The following is a 20,463-nucleotide window of genomic DNA, read 5'->3' on the forward strand; positions in this document are numbered from 1 at the left end:
AAGTTGATTGCTTGTTGTTTTGATCTGACCCTACATGATGGTAATGTGTGAAGAGCAAAGCACAATCATTTTGCACGATTTCTGGAGAAAATTACCCATTTTGCTAGTTGTTTATGGAAGGAAAATTCAACTCAGAAAGGGGAAATAAAAACCTAAAAAATTAGGAACACAACACTGTTTGACAATGGGCAGACTTCATGGGTACTTTTACTTGGCGCCAGCTGCATTTGGGCTCCACTGGACAGCACGGTGACCTGGCAGCATCGCCTGACATTTGGCTTGGCCTCCAATATTGTCAACCTGTTCCCTGTACAGTTTGATACACTGATAGTCCAGTATGTGCTGGTGGATTTGTAGTTGTCCCACGTTCACCACCACGGCAGAACTATAGACTGATGATAAGTGGTGATGGCAAGGCCTGCTGCCTTATCCACTCCATCCTACTACACTGTTGGAAAGACATGTGCACTGGTAGGGTATCTGATGGGGCTTTCAGGTGATTTGGTTTAAATATGCAGCTGCCATCACGTGACTTTGAGCAGGTTGGACAGAGAAATTCATTGCATCTACATCTTGGTTTTGCTGAAGTACCAAAGCCAAGCCTGGCTTCAGACTTTACTTTCTGGTTCTTGTTAATGTTGGGGGACCTTCAGTGGTACATTCAAGGATAAATTTCAGCTCTTCATGTCTACACAAGCCCTTTATCCATAAAACATTCACTTAAATTTACTGAAAAAATAACAGACGTTAGGTGAAGCCTTTAATATATGAGAGAGCACAAGTAGAAAAAGGAGTGTCAGGGCTGTCCTGTGCCCATGCTCAGACCTCTTTCAGGTACAGCGAACTGCCCTTTGGTACCCATCCCACCAGTTAAAGGACTTGCTCCCTTCTTTTCCCTATTTATGGGGGGGTGTACTTGGAGCACTGTTTGACCTCTCACAGGCACACTCATTTTGCTTACCTTAGTGGAAAGACAACTGAAGGAAACCATTGTACCTTGGAGGTTTTGCCCTGTATTCTGAGACTATTGCAGTATGAGGTAACCCAGAGGAAATCAAGGCATCCCTGTCTCCTTTGTCTTAAGATGCTGGTAATTCTGATTCAATTAACCTAACTGGAGCAAATGCACAAAATTAACACTTATGGGGCCAGGGGGCTCAGTAGAAGCTCAGCTTGGTGCCAGTGGGCAGTGTGAGTGTAGGCTGGAGCAGATCACTCTCTAGGTCTGAATGAGATTGCCAGCCGGGCTCCTTCAAAGAGCTGTTGAGTGGATGTGCCATTCTCCCCCTCTCTGCCCCTCCAAATCCTAACAAGTGTGTCAGGTTACAGCGTCCCAACACAAGAAAGGACAATCCTCTTCTTCAAGGTTTGTGCAGAGCTCAGGAGCCACACAGTTTCAAGAGTAGAAGAGAGGAGTGTTGCATACACCTTCCCTCAGCCCTTTGTGCCTGGGCTCACTTCTCTGTGGCATGCAGGATCACAAGTGTGTACTTCTTGCTCTTTTGCCTGCCTTGAAGCTCAGCTTTAACCACGCTCTTTGCCTTGCCACAGGGACTCCGCCGTTTCCAACAATAAGACTCCACACAATAGCTCCATCAGCCACATCGAATCTGTCCTACAGCAGCTCGACGAGGCCCAGGTACAGATGGAAGAGCTCTTCCATGAGAGGAAGATTAAGCTAGATATCTTTCTTCAGCTCCGGATTTTTGAGCAGTACACCATCGAGGTAAGAGCTGGCTGCAAGATCTGGGAAAAGGAGAGCAAGGGAAAAGGGATCTGTGTAAATATCGGGTGGTAGGATACACCCCGAGTTGTCTGGCTGTGCTCAGCTGTCCAATGCAGAAGAGATTGTTAAAACTAGGATTTAAATTTAGCATGTTGGAGCTAAAAATAGAATTCAGTGTAAAAGAGGCCTGAACGTAATTTGTATGTACCTGTGTAATAAGGTCTTTCAGTTCTGTTCTTTACTACTGATTTGGAATCAAAAGCACTGGAAGGAAAACTCATCAAAGCGCTCATAATTGAGATATTCCTTAACAGAGTAACTTTAAAGAGATTAGCCGATCTCATTAACTACTTGCTGTCATTCTGATAGGATGTGGTGCAGAAAGAACAGCGCGTTAATTAACTTGTGCACAGAAGCCACGTGTCAGCAATTATGGGGTGTGTTCCTCCTACCCGTGCCACTGGTCTCTTTTGAGGTCGTGGAGCACTTTAAATGTTTTATGATGAGATACTCCTGAAGGTATTGTTTGTAAATCTGTAGGCAGTCTCATGGTGGATACTGATAATTAATGGGAGCCTTCGTATGCTGTGTTACGCTTCATAAGTGTTTATTTTACGATATGGCATGATGAATTACAGTGGAATAAAGGGCTGGGAATGGGGAATTTTAGGTGTTTTGATCTATAATTGGATGCGAAAGATATTAATCAGGGAGTAGCTGAGCTTTCCCCTTGTCAGTGCTAAGTTAGGCGAAAGCTGTTGAACAGTACTTGTTATTAATGTAAATTAGAATAGTTTAATCAACACTATTTTACTCAGTAGTTGTATACAGACTTCCTGATAGTGGGAGGCTGTATCCCTTGTGAGGATGTGTGTATATCTATAAATGTGTGCATTTCAGATCAGCTAATATTGCTGTGTGTGCATTTGTTGCCCTAAGACTGCTACATTCACAGCTCAAGAGCTGCAATATCTAGTATCTCCTGTATTTAAATGGAAGATATGTTGATAACAATAGTGTGGCAAATGGTGAATAATTAAGACTTTGATTCTGAAGATATAAATTATATGTGAATATGTGTGTGTACATACCTCTAAATGGTGCCTGTGTTTTCAAAAAATGAAGCAAAACATGAAAAACAGTGCTTCTGGACACCCAGAAATATGTAGGCAGCATGTGATGAACCTGCGTGAGTCATGAGTCATTCAGAAGATACCAGCCTGTCTGTGTTTCAGTTCAAATTCCAGGCATGCAACAAGAATTATGCCGACTTTACATAAAGATTTAAAAAAAAAAAAAAAAGACAAAATCACTCTTTTCAAATTCTTTTCCTTTGTACATTGTCGTTCATCCAAAGATTGCTCAGACCTCTGCCACCATGGATTGCTTTACTGATGGGACAGCTGAAGCATCGGATGAGGGATGTTGGTAGGAGGCATGGTGGGGATGGGTTGATGGTTGGACAAGATGATCCTAGACATTTTTTCCAACCATAATGATTCTATAATCAGATGATGTGGCTGGTCCTAACCGATTCTGCATGTCATGCCAGAGATGGGAATGCTGTGTGGATCCCTCTGTTTTGTTTCGGAATTAATCCTGCACATTTGGAGTGTCAGTGATGTGCAGAGATGTTTAAAACTGGAAATGCACTTCAGAGTCTTCTCAAATCAGATTAGCTAGAAAGGACTTGAAGAAAATCATTGCATAGTTGTCATTGTGGATCTGCTATTTTTTATCAACAGAACATCTGAATTCCCTCTGCAGGATTAATATTACAAGGAAATCTGAGAACATGTTTCATAGGGAGTTTATGGGCAGATGATTTTCGTTAGAAAGCTGTCTCTTCTGAGGGGGGAAATATTTTTATTTTAGAATAATGATTAAATTTATAACTGAACATGGAGTGAAAAATATTGTATTCATGTCAGTATCTTAAATTTTATGAGTACATTTATTGCTCAAACAACAAAAACAGTTTAGTGGGTAATAAAAAGAAAGGTAATTTGATATAATATATTAAATGATACATTTATGCTGTGCATTTCAAATAGCTGAATTGACTCGAATTGACTCAATACCAATCCTTAGAAAGTGGATTGCTGTCAGTTACCTCAGCCATATAATAAAGATTCCAAGTCAGTGGGAAACTTATCAACGTTAAGAAAATTACCTCATGCTTTGCTAAGAAGCAAAAATATGTTTTCATCCCCATAATTAAAAAGCAGATAGTATTTCTGATGGTTGAGTATTCTAAACTTGTAAGGGAAAAAGATGATGAAATTAAAATCAGGAAATTAAATACCTTTTCTACTAAAGGCAAGTAGCTTGAGCTGTGACTGGAAATGTATTTAGGTTTTAATTTTCTATAATAGCCTAGATCCGGCATAGATTAAGAACAGTGAAATAATATGTAGCAGTATGATTCTCAAATGAGTTTCTCCTTTCCTAGTCTAGCTAAGCCCCCTTCCATCTGTCCAAAGTGCAGTGGGTGCCATATTGAACATATCCCTAACAAAATCTCTCTTACCTGCTGCAAACGTGCTAATCTCTTTGCTTCCTGTGCTCACACAAACCAGCCGCAAAAAGTGGACCCAAAGCACAGTGCTGTTGTAGGGGAGGATCTTCTCAGTGTGCTTTGCTATCAGAGGGTCTTAGTTATCAGCATCCCTTTTTAAGAAAAGTGGCTGAGGAGGTTGGATTTTTGACTCAGGATCTTCCAGCCTGGCTGTCTATGTTGCACACAGAGTGTTTTGCTACATGGGTTGTGCTTTCAAAACAAAGTTCTTGTTTGACCTGCGTTTAGAAATGGAAACTCCACTGGGTTTCTGAACATTAGCCAGCAGATCTTGGTCTGATTGCAAACCAGAGGCAGGTGATTCTGGTACAGCTGTCTCATTTTCTTCCCTCCTCCTCCCAAATCTGAATGCTTTTCTTCTGTGTGCTGCTTCTGTCTTGTTAATCAAAGCGTTTCCTATTTCCCCTCTGCTTCTTACCCTTAGTTCTCAGGTTCTTGAGCTCCTGGGAAGCCCTCATGATGAGGACACTTCCCTGAGAACCTTGGTGAGAACAGAAACTTGCTTCTCTCTGATGGAAGCCAGAGGGATGCAACTGGGATCCCATCTCCTTCCAGCAGGTTTAGGGAAGACTACAAATTAAAGCTCAGTCTCAGAATGGTTGCATCCGGTGTTGTCTCTTTCCATCCAGATTTTGTACCAAATGTTTTCTTGCATTCATTTTCCCTACAAAACTCTCTCTTTCTTCTTTTTAATTGATAATACAAACTGAAAGTATTAGGGAATTTTTCAGTGGAGTGCTTGGCCTTTATATTTTTCATTTAAACTGTGTCTGAATGCCATTTGTTTTTTGGAGACTTTCCTGCTCGTAATGATCTCCCCAGATATTGAAGTCCATGCCATGTCCCACATAACCTTTTCCTTTGGCACTCCTTCTTAGACTTGCACCACACCAATCTGCTTTGTAGCTGCCCTGGGTTATGAGCCTTTCCATAATCTTTTCTTCCTGACAGAGGTTTGGAGTCCAGACAAACTACAGAATGAAAGGTACTTCACGAGCAGCACACACTTCCATCTACTTAAGCATCATTGGCTTTCTCTGTACTTCAGTGAAATCTGCCAACGATTGTTCCATTTTGTCTTCGGGAAAAGTATTTTATGTAAAGAGAAGCCACCTGCCTTTCATAGAGACGACCAGCTGCATTCGTTTAGTACTTCTAAGGACTTCTGAGTTGCCCAGGCAGCTTTTGTGTTGTACCTGAGTCAAGGCAGGTTTGGCAGATATGAATTTGGATATGAACCCACAGGCACATAGTATGAGCTGCCTTTTCTTTTTTGCCTTAATCTCATTATATTGACTGATATTTACACTCTAGGTTCTTGGGTTAAAGTATGAAATCCTAACTATGACAACACCTGGAAACCAGCATAACAGAAATACGAGAGAGCCCTGATATCCCTGTGGGAGGTTTTTCTGCCTCAGGTTTTAAAACCATAAAGTGACAACCTATTCTTTATTTGGGAAACGTATCTAACTTTGATGCCTGATACGTTTTATTCCTTTACCAAGTCACTGCACATTTCAAGACAAGACGGGATCATTAGGATTATATGATTGGATTTTCTGTGTGATGTATACTACAGCTGAGATCGTGCAGCCAACCAAGTAACTCAGGAGATTTCATGCAGTGTGAATGTGGTAGCTGATCCATTGCAAGGAAGTAGGGTGTAAGACCCGAGGGACAATAGCTGGCAGGCTTCAGCAGTACTGCTAGCACCACACTGAGCACATCATATATATGGAGCATAGTAATATCCCAGAAATAATATTTCACCAAAATCTGTAAATTCTATTCTTTGTTCCACACTTCAAAAAATAGTTGTTTGAAGGCTTATTAACCATAACTTGAATGAATGCTAATAGGGAAGTGCTGGATAGCTGCAAAAGAAGTGAATGGTAAAACACGCTGAATTGCAACCCCTAACACAGTGAATGCCATGCAGAGCATAGACCACAGCTTTCTGCATGTGTTTTCTTCATATCTTTTGTACAGAGATGATCAAATTCATCTATAGGCTACTATAAAGCTCAAACTGAGAACAGGAATGATCTCAGCTCATACCTGTCTGGCCACAACTGTTGATTACCTCCAAGAAAACTTCTCTCCTCCCTCCCCACAGCTGCCCAGCTCCTTCCTTTAGCATGTTCCATTTCCTAAAATGGGTCTGTGTAGTGCTTGGCAGAGCCAATCTCCTGTAGAGGTGGAGCAGAGTACTTTCTGGGCCAAGCCATAGTCCTGGAAGGGATTCTGGGGGTCCTGCTATACAATATAAATTTGATCTGATATGCTTTTAATCTTTCAAAAAGCACTGCGGTTGCTAAAATCTTCACCTGTTGGTTAAGTAATTTTCCACCATTCCATCTCTTTGGCTCCATTTCACCTGCTAATTAATTTTCTCAGCCTTGAGTTCACTTGCTGGCTCTTCTGGCTTTTCACATCCATCCCTGTGCGTGAGTGTAGAAGGGAGCAGGAGCCAGCTTACAGACAGTAGTTTGATTCACTGTTATTTACAACTCACTTGAGCCTTCCGTTCCAGATTTATAACATTAGCAGAATCTTTCAAGTGAATTAGCTGCCTGGTTGGAGGTACAAGATGCTTTATAGCCCCTCACTGACTTATTGCTGGCGCGCAGAAGTGAACTTCTTTATTAGAAATAAGAGCTGCAGAGATCTTGAGATACACTTGTAAGAAAAGGAACGGTAAGAAAAATTTTCAGACTCTTCTGTTCACAAGCTGGAGTCTTATAATGACTCACACTGAGGTTATGTTTTTCTTTTTTATATGCATAGGTTTAAAACTGCACATCACTTCATTTTAAGGAAGGTAAGGTGCTAAGCTGTCCTGGGTACCTTTTCTTCCTGCTCCTCTGGATATTTGGGGGATTCAGGAACCAAAAGCACTGGAGCAGAATCATCACCGTGACAGCCTCTTCACTCTTCAGTAGCTCAGGTCCCCACTAAGCCAGTGTGGTATCTCTGCCACATGTCAGAAGGAATGGGTGACAGTATTGTCACACTGCACGGCATCAGCTCAAACCAAGACCTGAGCAGGAGGAACAGCAAACTTTCTGCATGTATGATTTGCAGAAGTGACAGTTTCGCTCGCCCTTTCCTACCTACATCTCCTCTACCATAAACCTGCAGCTTTAGTCTGCTCGTAGATCCACTTATACTGTCATATCCAGTCTTCTGCTCTTCCAGCTTGCTCTCAACTCCAAAGCAGTGCTGAATGCTGTCGCTCCTGGCATGCCTGGTACCGAAACTATGGTATGTGCCCTAGAGATCTGATCTTCTCTACTCCATTACTCCATTATAACCTCTTTCTTTCTGCACTCACAGACATTCCTTTAGCATCCGGGAGTCAGAATTACCTTTTTTTTCCTTTCTTTCTTTTTTCCCTCTCTAGATTCCCTTATCTCCCATCTCCTCCAACCTCACTCTCTCCTCATGCCAAATGGATGGCTCCCAACATTTGTACTCTTGGAGAGAGGTGGATATTCTCCTTTCTCAGTTCTGAGATCTGCCCTGTGCCTGTGTGCCCTGCCATCCTGCCTCATCCCCATGCTCTACCCACTCTTCTCACCTTTGCTCCTCCTCCTACTTACACCATCGCTTCTCTTGCAACCTGCTTCCTTTTGCTTGTTCTTCCCAACCATCTTTATTCTGTTACAGATCCCTCTTGCAAGCCTGCTCTGTTTGTGTTGATAGCAATTGCTCCAAGGGTAAAACCTTCTTTTCCTCCTCCTCATATGTCCTTCCCCAGTTCATACTTCAGAATATCAGCTCCTATATGATTCATTCACTGTATAACATTTATTTTCTTTTGCTTGATTCGTCATTTCCCTCTCCACCTCCTTCAATTGGCAAACAAAAATTTCTGGTTGGCATTAAGCAGGATGACTTTAGGTGTTAAACACTGAATTTAGGCCAAGCAAGCAGTGTTCAAGGCTCAGCAGCACCATTTTATAGAAAATTTCAGCAGTGACATCAGTAAATAGATAGGATTTAGTTACGAAATCATTGTTGATGGGCAATTGCCTGCACAGCAGCTGATTTAGCTGGGATAGACTCTTTGGCTTCTGTAATGGGAGGGCTGCTTCTGTTATCATTACTGCTGTTCTGTTTAACTTGCCTCCTGCTTCTCCATAGCTTTACTCTCCCTCCAGCACTGAAAGACAATGAGACATTGAAAATGTCCCTCTCCCTCACAGTGATGTTGTCTGCTGGTGTTGCAACATGGTAAATCCAGGAAGCAGCAAAAGCAGCAATACTGTAGCCGTGGGATTTGGGGTATATTAAGTTGCTGCTTTAGGAGGATGACTGTCCCAGAGTATGTGGTCTAGACTGTAGACTGTGGTTGCTGTGTCTGCAGGAAAGACAGACCTGGCTGATGTAGTCTGTGTATCTGTTATAGTCTTGTGATAGTGGAGTTCAGCACAAACCCAGTATTTGCTCACACACTGATGGAAACTCTTGTGCAGTCCCTGCTGCTCTAATATGGATATATTGGGTAGCTCACTGAATGCTAGCTTAGGTTCACTACCTGCATCATTTCTCTCCTCCCATTATCCTGACAGCGGAAGCATCTATTGCAGGTGAAGATGGATTGTGCTTTCAAGGCTCACTGTCAATATACAGCTTTGTTGTGCCTTTCCCTCTCATTAACACTCAGGTTATCTGACCTTCCTTTGGTACTTTGAACCTGTTTCTTGGCCACCAACCTTACGACCTGCAAGGAAGGAGTGTGGTTCCTTCCAGAGTGTGGCTGACAATGAGAAGTGTGTGTGCAGATTTCCTTGGAGCAGTGTGAGTACTTGGGTACATTTGCTAAATCTGGAATCAGTCTGCTGCTTTTGCTAATGCAGACCTGTGCGCTTCCACTGCTCCTGCCCTTGTGACCCTCCTGCTATGGTACTATTTCTCTCTCATCCCACAGCAGAGCAGAGCAGAGCTCAGAGCTTCTCTCTTAACAGGGTTCTTATTCTTCCAGGGCATGTGAAGGATGCTGAGGTCTGTTTAGAATCACAAACACTGTGAAGAAAAAGGAATAAACATAAGAAGTGCTGTCATTTCTTCCCACCAAAAATCCAATAGATGAACAGAATAATTTCAAATCAGCCATTCTTCTGGGTCAAAAGGGAATTAAACACATTCAAGGCCAAGGGATCCTCGTATCTGAGACAATTCCTGACATTGACTTGATATAATTGGCTCTTGCCACAATTTAGGCGATGGGACTACATCAGATGAAACTATACTAATTTTCACCATAGATTTCAATGCCTGACCCATTCTGTGAGAGCATCCAAGGTCCTTTTTTAGACTTGAAAAATATACATGGATGGTTAACAGAGCTGCCTAATTACAGCCCCTTCCTAAAGAAAAATAAATAATCTTCCCTATACCCATGTCAAACTAGTTAGGTACTCAAATTCAGACTGGGACCATTTCCAAATGATCCAGTTTGAAATACAGAAACTCCTGGGATTGTCAGGCACTGGCTGCACAGACAGAAAAGGAAGTGTCTTAATGAGATCTGCAAAGCAGCACGGTCTCTGGGATAGGGCACCAGATTGGGATTCAGGAAACTTGGGTTGTTATCACAGCTCTGCTGTTGTTTCTTTGCCTTCGTGTGCTTTAGATTCCCTTCCAGCCATCTGCTTGTCTTGGTTATTCAGAGCAATGTACCCAACCTTCCTGTACAAAAGCTTTGCCTGAGGAACTTGGTGATGTTCCACCTCTTGCTGTGTCTGACTCCTTCCTCTCTTCCCCTAACCCAGTACATGGGGTAATTATTATTCCTTCCTCAGCTCTCACTTGAAGCTGACTTTCCTCCTTCCTCCCTCTCCCTGCTGTCACTGGCTATGCTCCTTGACCCTGTGGGAACTAGCACTGGACCAACAATCCCTGCTGGGCCTGTCCGACTGTCTGGAGACTCTCAGGTGCAATCTCAGCCCCAATTCCTGGCCCTGACAAGAAGACATGGAGCCTTTGGGTCTGGCCTTGCATCCCCAGGAGTGTACCAGCTTGTGTCCTGATTGCCAGTGCTGTCCTTTGCTGTTTAATTGGAATCACCAATTTGAACAGGGGAATAAAAGCCGTGCTGCTCAGTGTCCCTTTCACAGCACATGGAAAAGTTGCTAAGAGAAATGGCATCAGGGCAGAGAGGCTTAACCCCGGCACTTGCACTGGGCTGATGGGTCTCAGCATACTTGAAGATGTGGGTGGGACCATCTGCTGATTCCTTTGTATGTCCATCCTCAACTTCTCTGGCAGTTTGGCCCTCCAAAAGACTTGTGTTTACCTGGCCTGAAGATGATGTCCATAAACATACGCAAAATGGAGAGATTGTTTTGATCAGAATCCCCATATTGTAGCATGGCTGTAAGAACAAACTAATGTAACACATTCTTTGTCTGTTTTAATCTCTTCTATTATTGTTACTTTGGGTTGAATATTAGGAAAAAATTCCTTGTCAAGAAGAGTGGTGAAACATTAGAGCAGGCTGCCAGGGAGGTGGTGAAGTCACTGTGTCTGGAGGTGTTCAAGAACTGTGTAGATGTGACATGGAGGGGCATGGTTAGTGGGAACAGTGGGGATGGGTTGACAGTTGGACTAGATGATCTCAGAGGTCTTTTCCAGACTTAATGATTCTATGTCTCTATACTTACAAATGCTTTTAGACATCATCCTGAGTCAACATGCGTGGGAATGCTTACAGGTAATTAGGAAATTGCAAATCCCTGCAAAATTTCAAATGGTTGTTTTGTAGCTTGACAGTCAGTGCAACAAATTCAAACTTTTATTGGCCCATTCAATTTAAAAAAGAAAATCCTTTGATTTACTTATAACCTTTGTGTTTGGATTAAATCCTACAAGCGGAAGAGGCTTTGCATTGAAGTGTGTTATTGCTGTGATTGTAGGAACCAGCACTTAGTCTAAATTCATTCCACTTTTTAGACTGAAACAAGATGAGGGCCACCTCAGTTGAATGGGGCCATGGGCTACCTGCTCTAGTTCCTGGTTTAGTGGTTGGCAACGCTGCCCACGCAGGGGACTGGAAGTCATTGATCTTGAGGTCCCTTCCAACCCAAGCCATTCTGTGATTCTATCATTCAGTTCTGATTGCAATTAGTCAAGTATCGTTCTCTAACGTAAATACATTGGGTAAAACCCTTCTCCAGCATCTACTGCGACCATTTCTCCACAGCTGTTAAATCTGCCAAGAAGCCCCCACAGTTCAGGGACTCCGGCTATAGTGTGTAAATGAATCAGAGGCTGCTGGAGTCAGGAATGGGGCCGACGGGACTGTAGAGATGGTTATTATTTAAAGGTAATTGAGTGGAATGGGTGATGGGAAATAGCTGAAGAAAAATAGAAACTCCTCAGGATGTTCACACTCTGCCTTTCACCCTGCAGCTGAGACCCCAGGTTCTTGGTTCAGTAAATGTGCTTTTTTGCTTCTCTCAAAAAAGAACTGGAAACCTGTGCTTATATTTTCTCTTCTAATGCAAAGCTGTGTTGTCCCATTTGTGCTAATGAGAGAGGGGCTGAGAGCTGGTCCTTTTGGGTTCCCTTCCAGTGCCTGCACTGGATTTATTGCTTTGCTTTCTGGTAAAGAAAACCAAATGGAAAATGTTGAACCTTGGCTACTGAGGAAACGAAGCATCTCGCTGCACAAGGGCAATGAAGAGCCCTTTTATGAGAAACAGAGGACCTCTCACTGTATTGTAACATGCCAAAGTATGAATCTAAATATCTGGGTTTAGCTCTCCTCCATCTAGCTTTGACAAGCTGACCTATAAAGCAGAATTCAAGCACATATGATTTATTTTCCACTCTCCTTGTCCTCGTTCGTTGCCATCAGCACATTCCTTCTTTTTGTCTGCATTAATGCGGATTCTGGTATGAAGGAGACTGGTCTGTTTGGGTAGGTTAATTGCGTTAATTGAACAGGCAAAACCAGAGCAGGGCTTTGGTGTTGATTGGGCAACTGTGGCTTAAAATGTAAAGCACAGAAAATACAGTATATGAACTGCTAGAATCATCAGACTGCCTGCTTGAATTAGGATGCAGAGAAAGCTGCACGTTCCCATGAGTTACTGGCAGGTAATATGTAGGTCTTTGGCGAGAGCTAGGTCCCCTTTGAGATGCTCCTGGTGATTCACCCAGCCCTTGAGAGCTATGTTTCTGTGCTGTGCTTTGCCCATCTGTAAAAGTCCGTTAGTTACATTCATTCCCCAGTGTGAAATCTTTGAGACCTACAAAACAAATTTATATGGGGCCTATTCCCGCTCAAGCTAACAGGAAGACCCTTAAAAATACTTCTGGTCCTCAGAAGCACAGCACAGGACTACTGTGGGGATTAACTCACCAATTTCATAATAAAATGTTATGTCTCATGATGCGTTCTCTGTGAACAACAGGTAGATACTGTTCATAGCGTTATTATATCAGTAATAATTCTGCAAATGTTTTCGTTATCCATGTTTTAGAGCTTAATGGAAGCAGCTTATAATTCAAATTCTATGAAAAAAGGAATACATATTATTAATGATAAATATTTCCATCTGCTGTATGTAACATACAGAGTGATGCAGAATGTTGTAAGAAACATCCAGGCCATTTTAGGATTATGGAGACACAGGTGTCACAGTATTTTTGCAATTCTGTCACTACTGTTTCTTCATTTAAATTTGAATTTAGTCGGAAGCATTTATCTGCCACCCGTATGAACACAGTGTGTCTTTCCTTACAGTGCCTGGTTGACTGTGCAAGGGAAAAAGAATTTATCATATTTCTTGTTGGACTGATAATATTTTCATGGATCCTCAGCTAGGCAAAATGAGGACTGTAACCACTAATGGGCAGAATCCAGAGTATTGAGCCTGTGGTTCAGGGGTTTCTGGATCACAGTCATGATCTGAAGTACTTCAGCTGTCCATCCATGGTTTGAAAGTGAGATTTTTCTTTGGTCTTAAGTGAATATGGTGTCTATCTTCTGCCCATGAAGGTTACAGCAGAGTTAGATGCCTGGAATGAAGATCTGCTGAGACAAATGAATGATTTCAATACCGAGGACCTTACTCTGGCTGAGCAACGTTTGCAGCGTCACACCGAGAGGAAGTTGGCCATGAACAACATGACTTTTGAAGTCATCCAGCAAGGGCAAGATTTACACCAATACATCATGGAGGTCCAGGCTTCAGGTGAGCGGAACAATTTGTTCTCTATTTTATATAGGAAGGAACAAAATGAAAGGGAAAAAAAAACACCACCAACAAAAACACATTTCAAAAATACTCCAATACATACAAAGTACATCAGGTTTTAACATAATTCAGTCTGTTGTGTAGCTTTTCTCCACAGCCAGAACTGCTCCATAAGTTTGGAAAATTCTTTGATTCAGGATTACACATCAGAAATTGGTGTTCGTTTGAAATGGAAATTCAATATGGAAGTAAAGCTGACTTTTAAGTTTCATTCAGAAAGCTTTATACAACTGCAGGCCAGTGGAGTTTGTGATCCATTCCAATATAGATGGCGAGGAAGAGAAGCTAGTTAACCAAAAGCCCTATGGGAAAGAATCCAGATACGAGAGCCTTGAAATTTATCATGAAATTGAATTCTTCTTTCCAGCCAGCTCTAATTGGAATTATTTTGTGTATAAAAAGGGAACATGATAAACCATACTGGAATTTTCCTTTTCAATGTGCACTTGAAAGTTAAAGATAGCCACTTGGATGCAAAAAGCCTTTGGCATGTGCTCTTAAGTGACAGACTTGATTCATGTTGACAGGGAGTCTGTCTGGTTCATCTACTCTTCTCAGCAGTAAGATCCTGTTTCTAAGGCATCCTATGTATGAATCAGGATTTTTGTATCCTTGCATTTTGTATTTGGAAAAAGAGGATCATAATTCAGATTAATCGCTGCATAAAGTCCAGAAGTGAAAGTTATTTGCAAAGTGTTTTAACCTTCTTAAATGTCTGGAAAAAGTGCAAAGCAAGAGTAATTCTGTTCTTTCTCTCCTCACGTGCACTTTTAAAATAAAAAAAAAGATTGTTATGGTTTTATTCTTTGGCAAACATTTTATGCCTAGGCACTTACCTTTAAAAAAAAAAAATAGAAAATTGGCAGTATTCATCCTGATTGGCAAGCTGTACAACCGAGGCTGAAGGATTGCTACAAGAGTGCGTTGTGAACTAGGCAAGCCAATGCACTGTGTGAACCATGTGTGTGAGCTGGTATGAGGTCTGCCCACACTGTGTCTGGTCCTGTGCTTCAGCTCCCTTGCTTTTGTGGGGAGCAAATTGGTCCTAATACATCAGTTACTGTGCATTTTTGGTACATCCTGGCAGCATCCTAATGTGAGCAGGAATCCGTGGGAGGAAAAGAATATCATCCAGAGCAATGCACAGTCAGGAGTCTCAGGGACTGCTCTTCAGGGGAAAAAATAGTAATTCTGTGTTTATCAAGAAGCTAGAAACAATTTCTTTTGGATTGCAGACAAAAGATCAGCAGCTAAATGAAGTGACTTTTAGAATGTTTTTATAAGATTATCTAAGATCTCTTTCTATAAGGCCTACCTGATAAAAATCCGTTGCTCCCAAAGGCAAGGAAACAGAAGCCTCATAGGGATGCAGAGTAACTGTGCTTAATCAAAGGTAATGGTCACATCTGCCATGCACAGAATGCTAAATGCTAGAAGAATGGCAAAATAAGGGAGAGAGATTGCTCTTGGGAGCCTACTGTTTCTTATTTCAATAAAGGATGGCTATAGTCCATAAAAAAATCATTTAATTTTACTCCCTCTTGCTGAGTCCTATATCACAGTCGTTCTGTGCATAAGAGATGATTGTTCTTACTGCCAGAACTGCGAACTTGCAGGGGTTCTGGGAAATCAACCGCTATTGCTGCTTCCCATTGTACACTGTCACCACCGCTACCATCAAAATTCAACTATAGCCATAGAAGATAAAGGCAGAAAAAAGTTTTTTTTAGGGACATCCCACCTAACCATCCACTCTTAATTGCTCGAGGTTTTTTCACTTCCCTATAATTCTCTTTCAGCTTTATTCTTTTTAACGTGTCACGCAGGAACCTGATTCAGTTTTGATCATTCTGGAGTTTGGCTTGGAGGTCCTTAAGCCAGCAAGTCTGTCAGATAGAATTACATCCAGGTTTTTCCATGCATAATGCCTTTTTCACTTGGAAATCTTGTGCAGGCAGAAAAAGGTTATAGACATTTGCCCATGTTTTTTCCATGTGTGATGCAGACTTGGAGCAGCGATTCTTACCAGGCTGAGAGTCTGGAAGTCCGTGTGAATACTGTGCGTCGAATGCAGTATATTCAATTGTCTTACAATGGACCATGTCAGACTCTGTGCAGATATTCAGGGCATCCATGTGCATGCTGCATCTCTGCAAATCCACTGTTTCCAAAGTGCCATACAGCACAGAGTTATGTCCTGTGATTCTTTCCACTAGTGCAGCACGTGTTGGTGATCCTGCTTTGGATTAGCCTGTTTTCATCATAAGAATAATTACTCTTCAAATAAATGTTTGTTTTTGTTAGGGACCATGCAAGATTGGGGAGTCAATTCATGCATCAGTACTGCAGTTTTGCAGTATTTTCAAGTTGTGTTCAGGTCTCACTACTATCAGTGTCATTTGGGAAAGAGGTTTGCTTTAAGAGAACGTTGTAACAGTATTCCCAAGAAGGCTGTCTTTTTAGTGACCCAGCACTTTCTATTTCAATGGAACTATCTGCTGTTTTTCCAGGCTGATTGCAGCTCTAGTACTGATATCAAAGGATACCCTGATCAGAGGGGATCCGTGGGCAAAAAAAGTGTCCAAAAATTCTCAGAAAAAAATAATAATTGTTAAGTGTCCATCTTGATACGCTTAAAGTGCTCTGAGGTTTCCAAAACAGGCAGTGTGGGCATTTCTGAGAGTTTAGGACCACGATTCAGCAGTGATTTAACCCTCAACCCAAGCTGCAGTGATGACACATTCACATCAGTGGTACATCCCTCAATCCTGCATGTTCTAGGTACTAAAAGTAGTTACGCTCTTGGACTCGATGATCCGTACAGGTCCCTTCCAACTGGGGATATTCTCTGATTCTAATTGCTGATTAATTGGGTGCACACAATTATTTTGTTATTAAAGTACATTTGCGTTGTTAGCATTGTTGTCACTGGCAGGTGTCACTCAAGTTTTACGGATCTGGTGTTTTATGTCTAAGGCAAGTTCTCTAAGCCATCCCTGACAAACGCTGAAAAACTGATATCAGGGAAATTTACACTATCCCTGCCTGTTATGTGGAAAATGCAAAGCTTTGTTGTGTCCTGGATGTCAAACTTATGTCATTCATGTCTTTTCCTAGCAATGCATTGCTTTAAACTGGAATGGAAGTCTGTTTCATTTTGCTTGTGATGTCACTTATAATATGGAAAATAGATACCGCAAGAAGAGGATGCTGCACTGTTGTGTTCCAGGCTTGTAACAGTTCACCCTGAGTAGGTTCAAAGCAGCTCCAAAAGGGCCTTGTACAGGTCAAAAAGCAATACCTCTTCCTTACATTGAATAGTGTCTCACACTGCAAATAGCTCAGCTCTAACTAATGTGTGTCTTGTAGGATGTTGGCCAGTGCGGCTACTCTTCTTTGTAATTATTTTTTTAAAATATTTTCAATCCGTCATCCTTCACTGATATCTGCTGTTCGGGCCAAGGCATTAGAAAAAAAGAATAGCGACCAAGTTCAGTTTATCAAAAAATCAGCTGTGCTTTCCTGTCTATCAAAACTTAATGTGAAAATTTTATGTATGAAATTATTCTGAAAGCAAAGGTTTCCAATTTGCAAACCAATCTTTGAGAAGAATAAGTGTTCTCGCTGCGTGCGCTGGCATTGCAGAATAAATCTGTGTGACGCATGACAAGCACGAAAGGGCAGACCATTCATCATGGGGAGCGCAGGCTGCCCTTGGATAGCATCCCAGGCAGCTCGCTGGTTGCTGCTGATGAGTTAGCACAATCAAAACCAGACCAGCTGTGTGTGCGTGAAGGAAAACTGTGCATTTAATATCAGAAAGGTGTGGTGAAGTCAAGCATACAGGAAGCCCATCATGTCCTGAGGACACAGAACCATATGCAGGCTAATTGTAGCAACAATGCCTGGTGTCTGGCGTTTGAAAGAAACTTCACTCCTAAGAATGGAAGCGTATATTAGATTTCCAGATCTCAAATGGGAAGCCAGGGGCCATTCCACTTTATTTGGTAATGAAGAAACTGTTTGGTTTTGGCTGGGAAAGAGAATAAGCCAATTGCTTGCATTCCTGTGTGCTTTTTTTCTGATGAAACCACAAACCAGGAAAAAGAGGATAGGGTCAATCATAAGGCCATATTTATTTTGTGTACTGTCCTCTGTGGATACCGCTGTGAGAGAGAATGAAAGTTACAAGCCTCTGAGGAGGATAAAGGGGGAAGAAAAGACATCTTTCTAAATCGTTTTTAAAAACAATGTCCAGCCTTCTGTACAGCAGCTTCTAAATAGCACAATTCTTGTTTAATGTCCTATTACTCCGTGAAATCAAATGGCTTTGGAGAAAAGTGTAGTGTTTTCTCAGCGTTACTGCAATCTAATTATTTTCATATTAGGTCGCTGATCCTCCCTGTATTGAGGCCAATGGCAAAATTCCAGTTGACCTCAGTAAGGGAAGAGTCAGGTCTTTATTAGTTTATAATTACAGGGATTACAGTAAGACAGGATGGCATCATAACTCCTCCAGGCCAGGCTTTCACAGTTACACTTGTAATGTACCCAACAATGCTATCACACTCGTGTGACAAAGAAGGAAGTTGTGATGCTCTGCATTGTATTTCAGGTAACCAACACACACAAGTCCCCTAGGGCCATAGGAAAATTCAGGAGGTGGGAAGGGACCTCAGGAGGTCTCTGTTTCCACCTCCTGATCAAATCAGGTTCAGCTATGCAGTTCAGACCAGGTCATTCAAGTGTTCATCCTTTTCATGCAAAATACAAGATGTAGGAAATCTGGTACTAAGCCACCTTTTCTGTCTGGTATATAAGGAATGGATTGATGTCACTTTGCGGAGTAATTCTGAATGAATTGTTATTTTTAACTAAATTGTTGCTAATGATCCCCTAAAGTGCCCAGATGGAAAAGATGTTTGCTCCATGGAGTTCCATGCACTCATGGCATTGTATCTGGCAACTAGAATTTACTTTATTTCACTTTTGTATTTTCTTCCTCTTCTTTTTTTCTCTTTTCAATTTGTATTTGTAAAGCATAAGTTAATGGTTTAATGTAAGAAAGGGAGGTTATTTCTGCCTTTTAAACTAAATTTGATGTTTGGGCAAGGCTATGGTTAATCATGTTCTACTATTCAGAAGCCGATGAGTGAGATGAGCAATGATGACCAGAGAAGCACTACTATGTAGGAAAATATAATGGTGTAGAATGGGAAACTGGACAAGCCAAAAAATCCCTGAGAGAGAGAGCTCACTGAGGAAAGCATTACTGAGAGATTTGCAAATCAGTGTTTTAGGTGGGAAATAGTTTTGAAGTATGTACAGTGGCTAGAATTGCAAATAAGTGCAATGATCTCTCTCTGCATGTTGTTCTCTTGTAGGCATCGAGCTGATCTGTGAAAAGGACATTGATCTTGCAACACAGGTTCAAGAGCTGCTGGAATTCCTTCATGAGAAACAGCATGAGCTGGAGCTTAATGCTGACCAAACTCACAAGAGGTTAGAGCAGTGCCTACAGCTCCGGCACCTACAGGCTGAGGTCAAGCAGGTGAGAGTTTTTAACTGTGCTTCAAGTTCTGAAATGGGTTTTCAGCCATTACAGTACATGGTAAACCAGTATCTGCCAAGTTACACAGCTTTAGGTGAATGATCTTAATCCCTCATTCCTTAGCAGTACTTGATTTGCTGACAAACTGCAGCATGATCCTTTACAAATAAAGAAGGGCTCCGTTCCACATAGTGTGCGTATGTGTGGCTTCGTGAGCAGTTATAGGAATTCTGTACAGAGCAGACCTCTTAGCTTCTCAACTGGAGAATGCCTCGAACTGTGTTCTGGAAATGATTTGACCTGGGATCCAGGCTGAAGTTTTGTGTAGAACTGGCCCAGAGCAGAGGATAACTGAGCAGTGACATCTGAGCAAAAAATTACAGTAGTTTCACCTTTTGTTTATTACTACTCGTGTGTTGGCCTAAAGGAATCTTTAAAATCATCTGGGTGAGATAAAAGCTTCAATCTGTGATCTCTGTGCTAGGATTTGCTTAACCATTTAGTGCTGTGACATTCCGTTTCTTCCAGATTTCATTCTAGCGATGGTAATCATGTTCTGCCCCCTGTGTTTCTTCTCAATATTTTATTTGGGTGTTTCACATCTCAGTATTACACTACACTTCCTGCTCCAGAGGTGACTTTATGCTTCAGTGTAGTGCTTATATCTGGATTGTAATATGATCTTGGTTTCATTAGAAAGAACAGGAAGATTTTTCCAGACACCTGGAGTATTTGGGTTTCCATTTTACCAGTAGAAATGGAGAGGGGGAAAAGGAATACACTGAGCGCTCCCTAACTCTGATCACAGTTATTCCTTCTTCAAAAATGAATTTTTGAGTGACATTTTATCTGGATTGTTTTTATCGTTGCTGGCAAAACATCCTTCACTACGAGACACTTTCCAAGCTAGAAGCTGGCAGCACCAACGTCGGTGCACACATTTGCTTTCAGAGCTCACTTTGATTTAATATTTTGCAACCCATAAGTGGAACTTGCACAGGACTCCCCTGAATTTTGATTTTGAAAATGTGGTTGATTTGTGTTTCTGATAATTCTAAGGACTCATCATAAAGCCCCACAGCTCTACAAAGTGCAGCTTTCTTCTAAACAAGACATCCTCTGTGATATTCATAATCACCACATTAATGTGCAGAGTATCACTTTTTCCCAAGTGTTCTCAAAGTTTCGTGGACACTACTTCAGTAGTTAAGCTTTGAGTTCTGTGCAGTAGATTTATGACTAAGTAGAGCCGTTTTAACTTAAGATAGAAGGTAGAGAGGAGCAATACCTGTATCTGACCGCATCCCACTGACCTCGTTGACCAGGATGATGCGTG

The 20,463-nt window shown here is 41.7% G+C and overlaps 1 protein-coding gene across 10 annotated transcripts in view; it reads left to right on the forward strand.

Moving 5' to 3' along the window:
* The window catches only part of KALRN (kalirin RhoGEF kinase), a 459,310-nt gene that overhangs the window by 290,662 nt on the left and 148,185 nt on the right, over positions 1-20,463 (forward strand). For all 10 annotated transcript variants that reach the window (XM_021400221.1, XM_021400222.1, XM_021400212.1 and 7 more), the window contains exons 13-15: positions 1,552-1,726; positions 13,318-13,513; positions 18,961-19,127. In XM_021400221.1, the coding sequence (XP_021255896.1) occupies positions 1,552-1,726; positions 13,318-13,513; positions 18,961-19,127 (538 nt within the window). The remainder of the gene's footprint in view (positions 1-1,551; positions 1,727-13,317; positions 13,514-18,960; positions 19,128-20,463) is intronic.

This window comes from Numida meleagris, chromosome 5 (genome assembly GCF_002078875.1).
Source record: "Numida meleagris isolate 19003 breed g44 Domestic line chromosome 5, NumMel1.0, whole genome shotgun sequence".
Lineage (NCBI taxonomy): Eukaryota > Metazoa > Chordata > Aves > Galliformes > Numididae > Numida > Numida meleagris.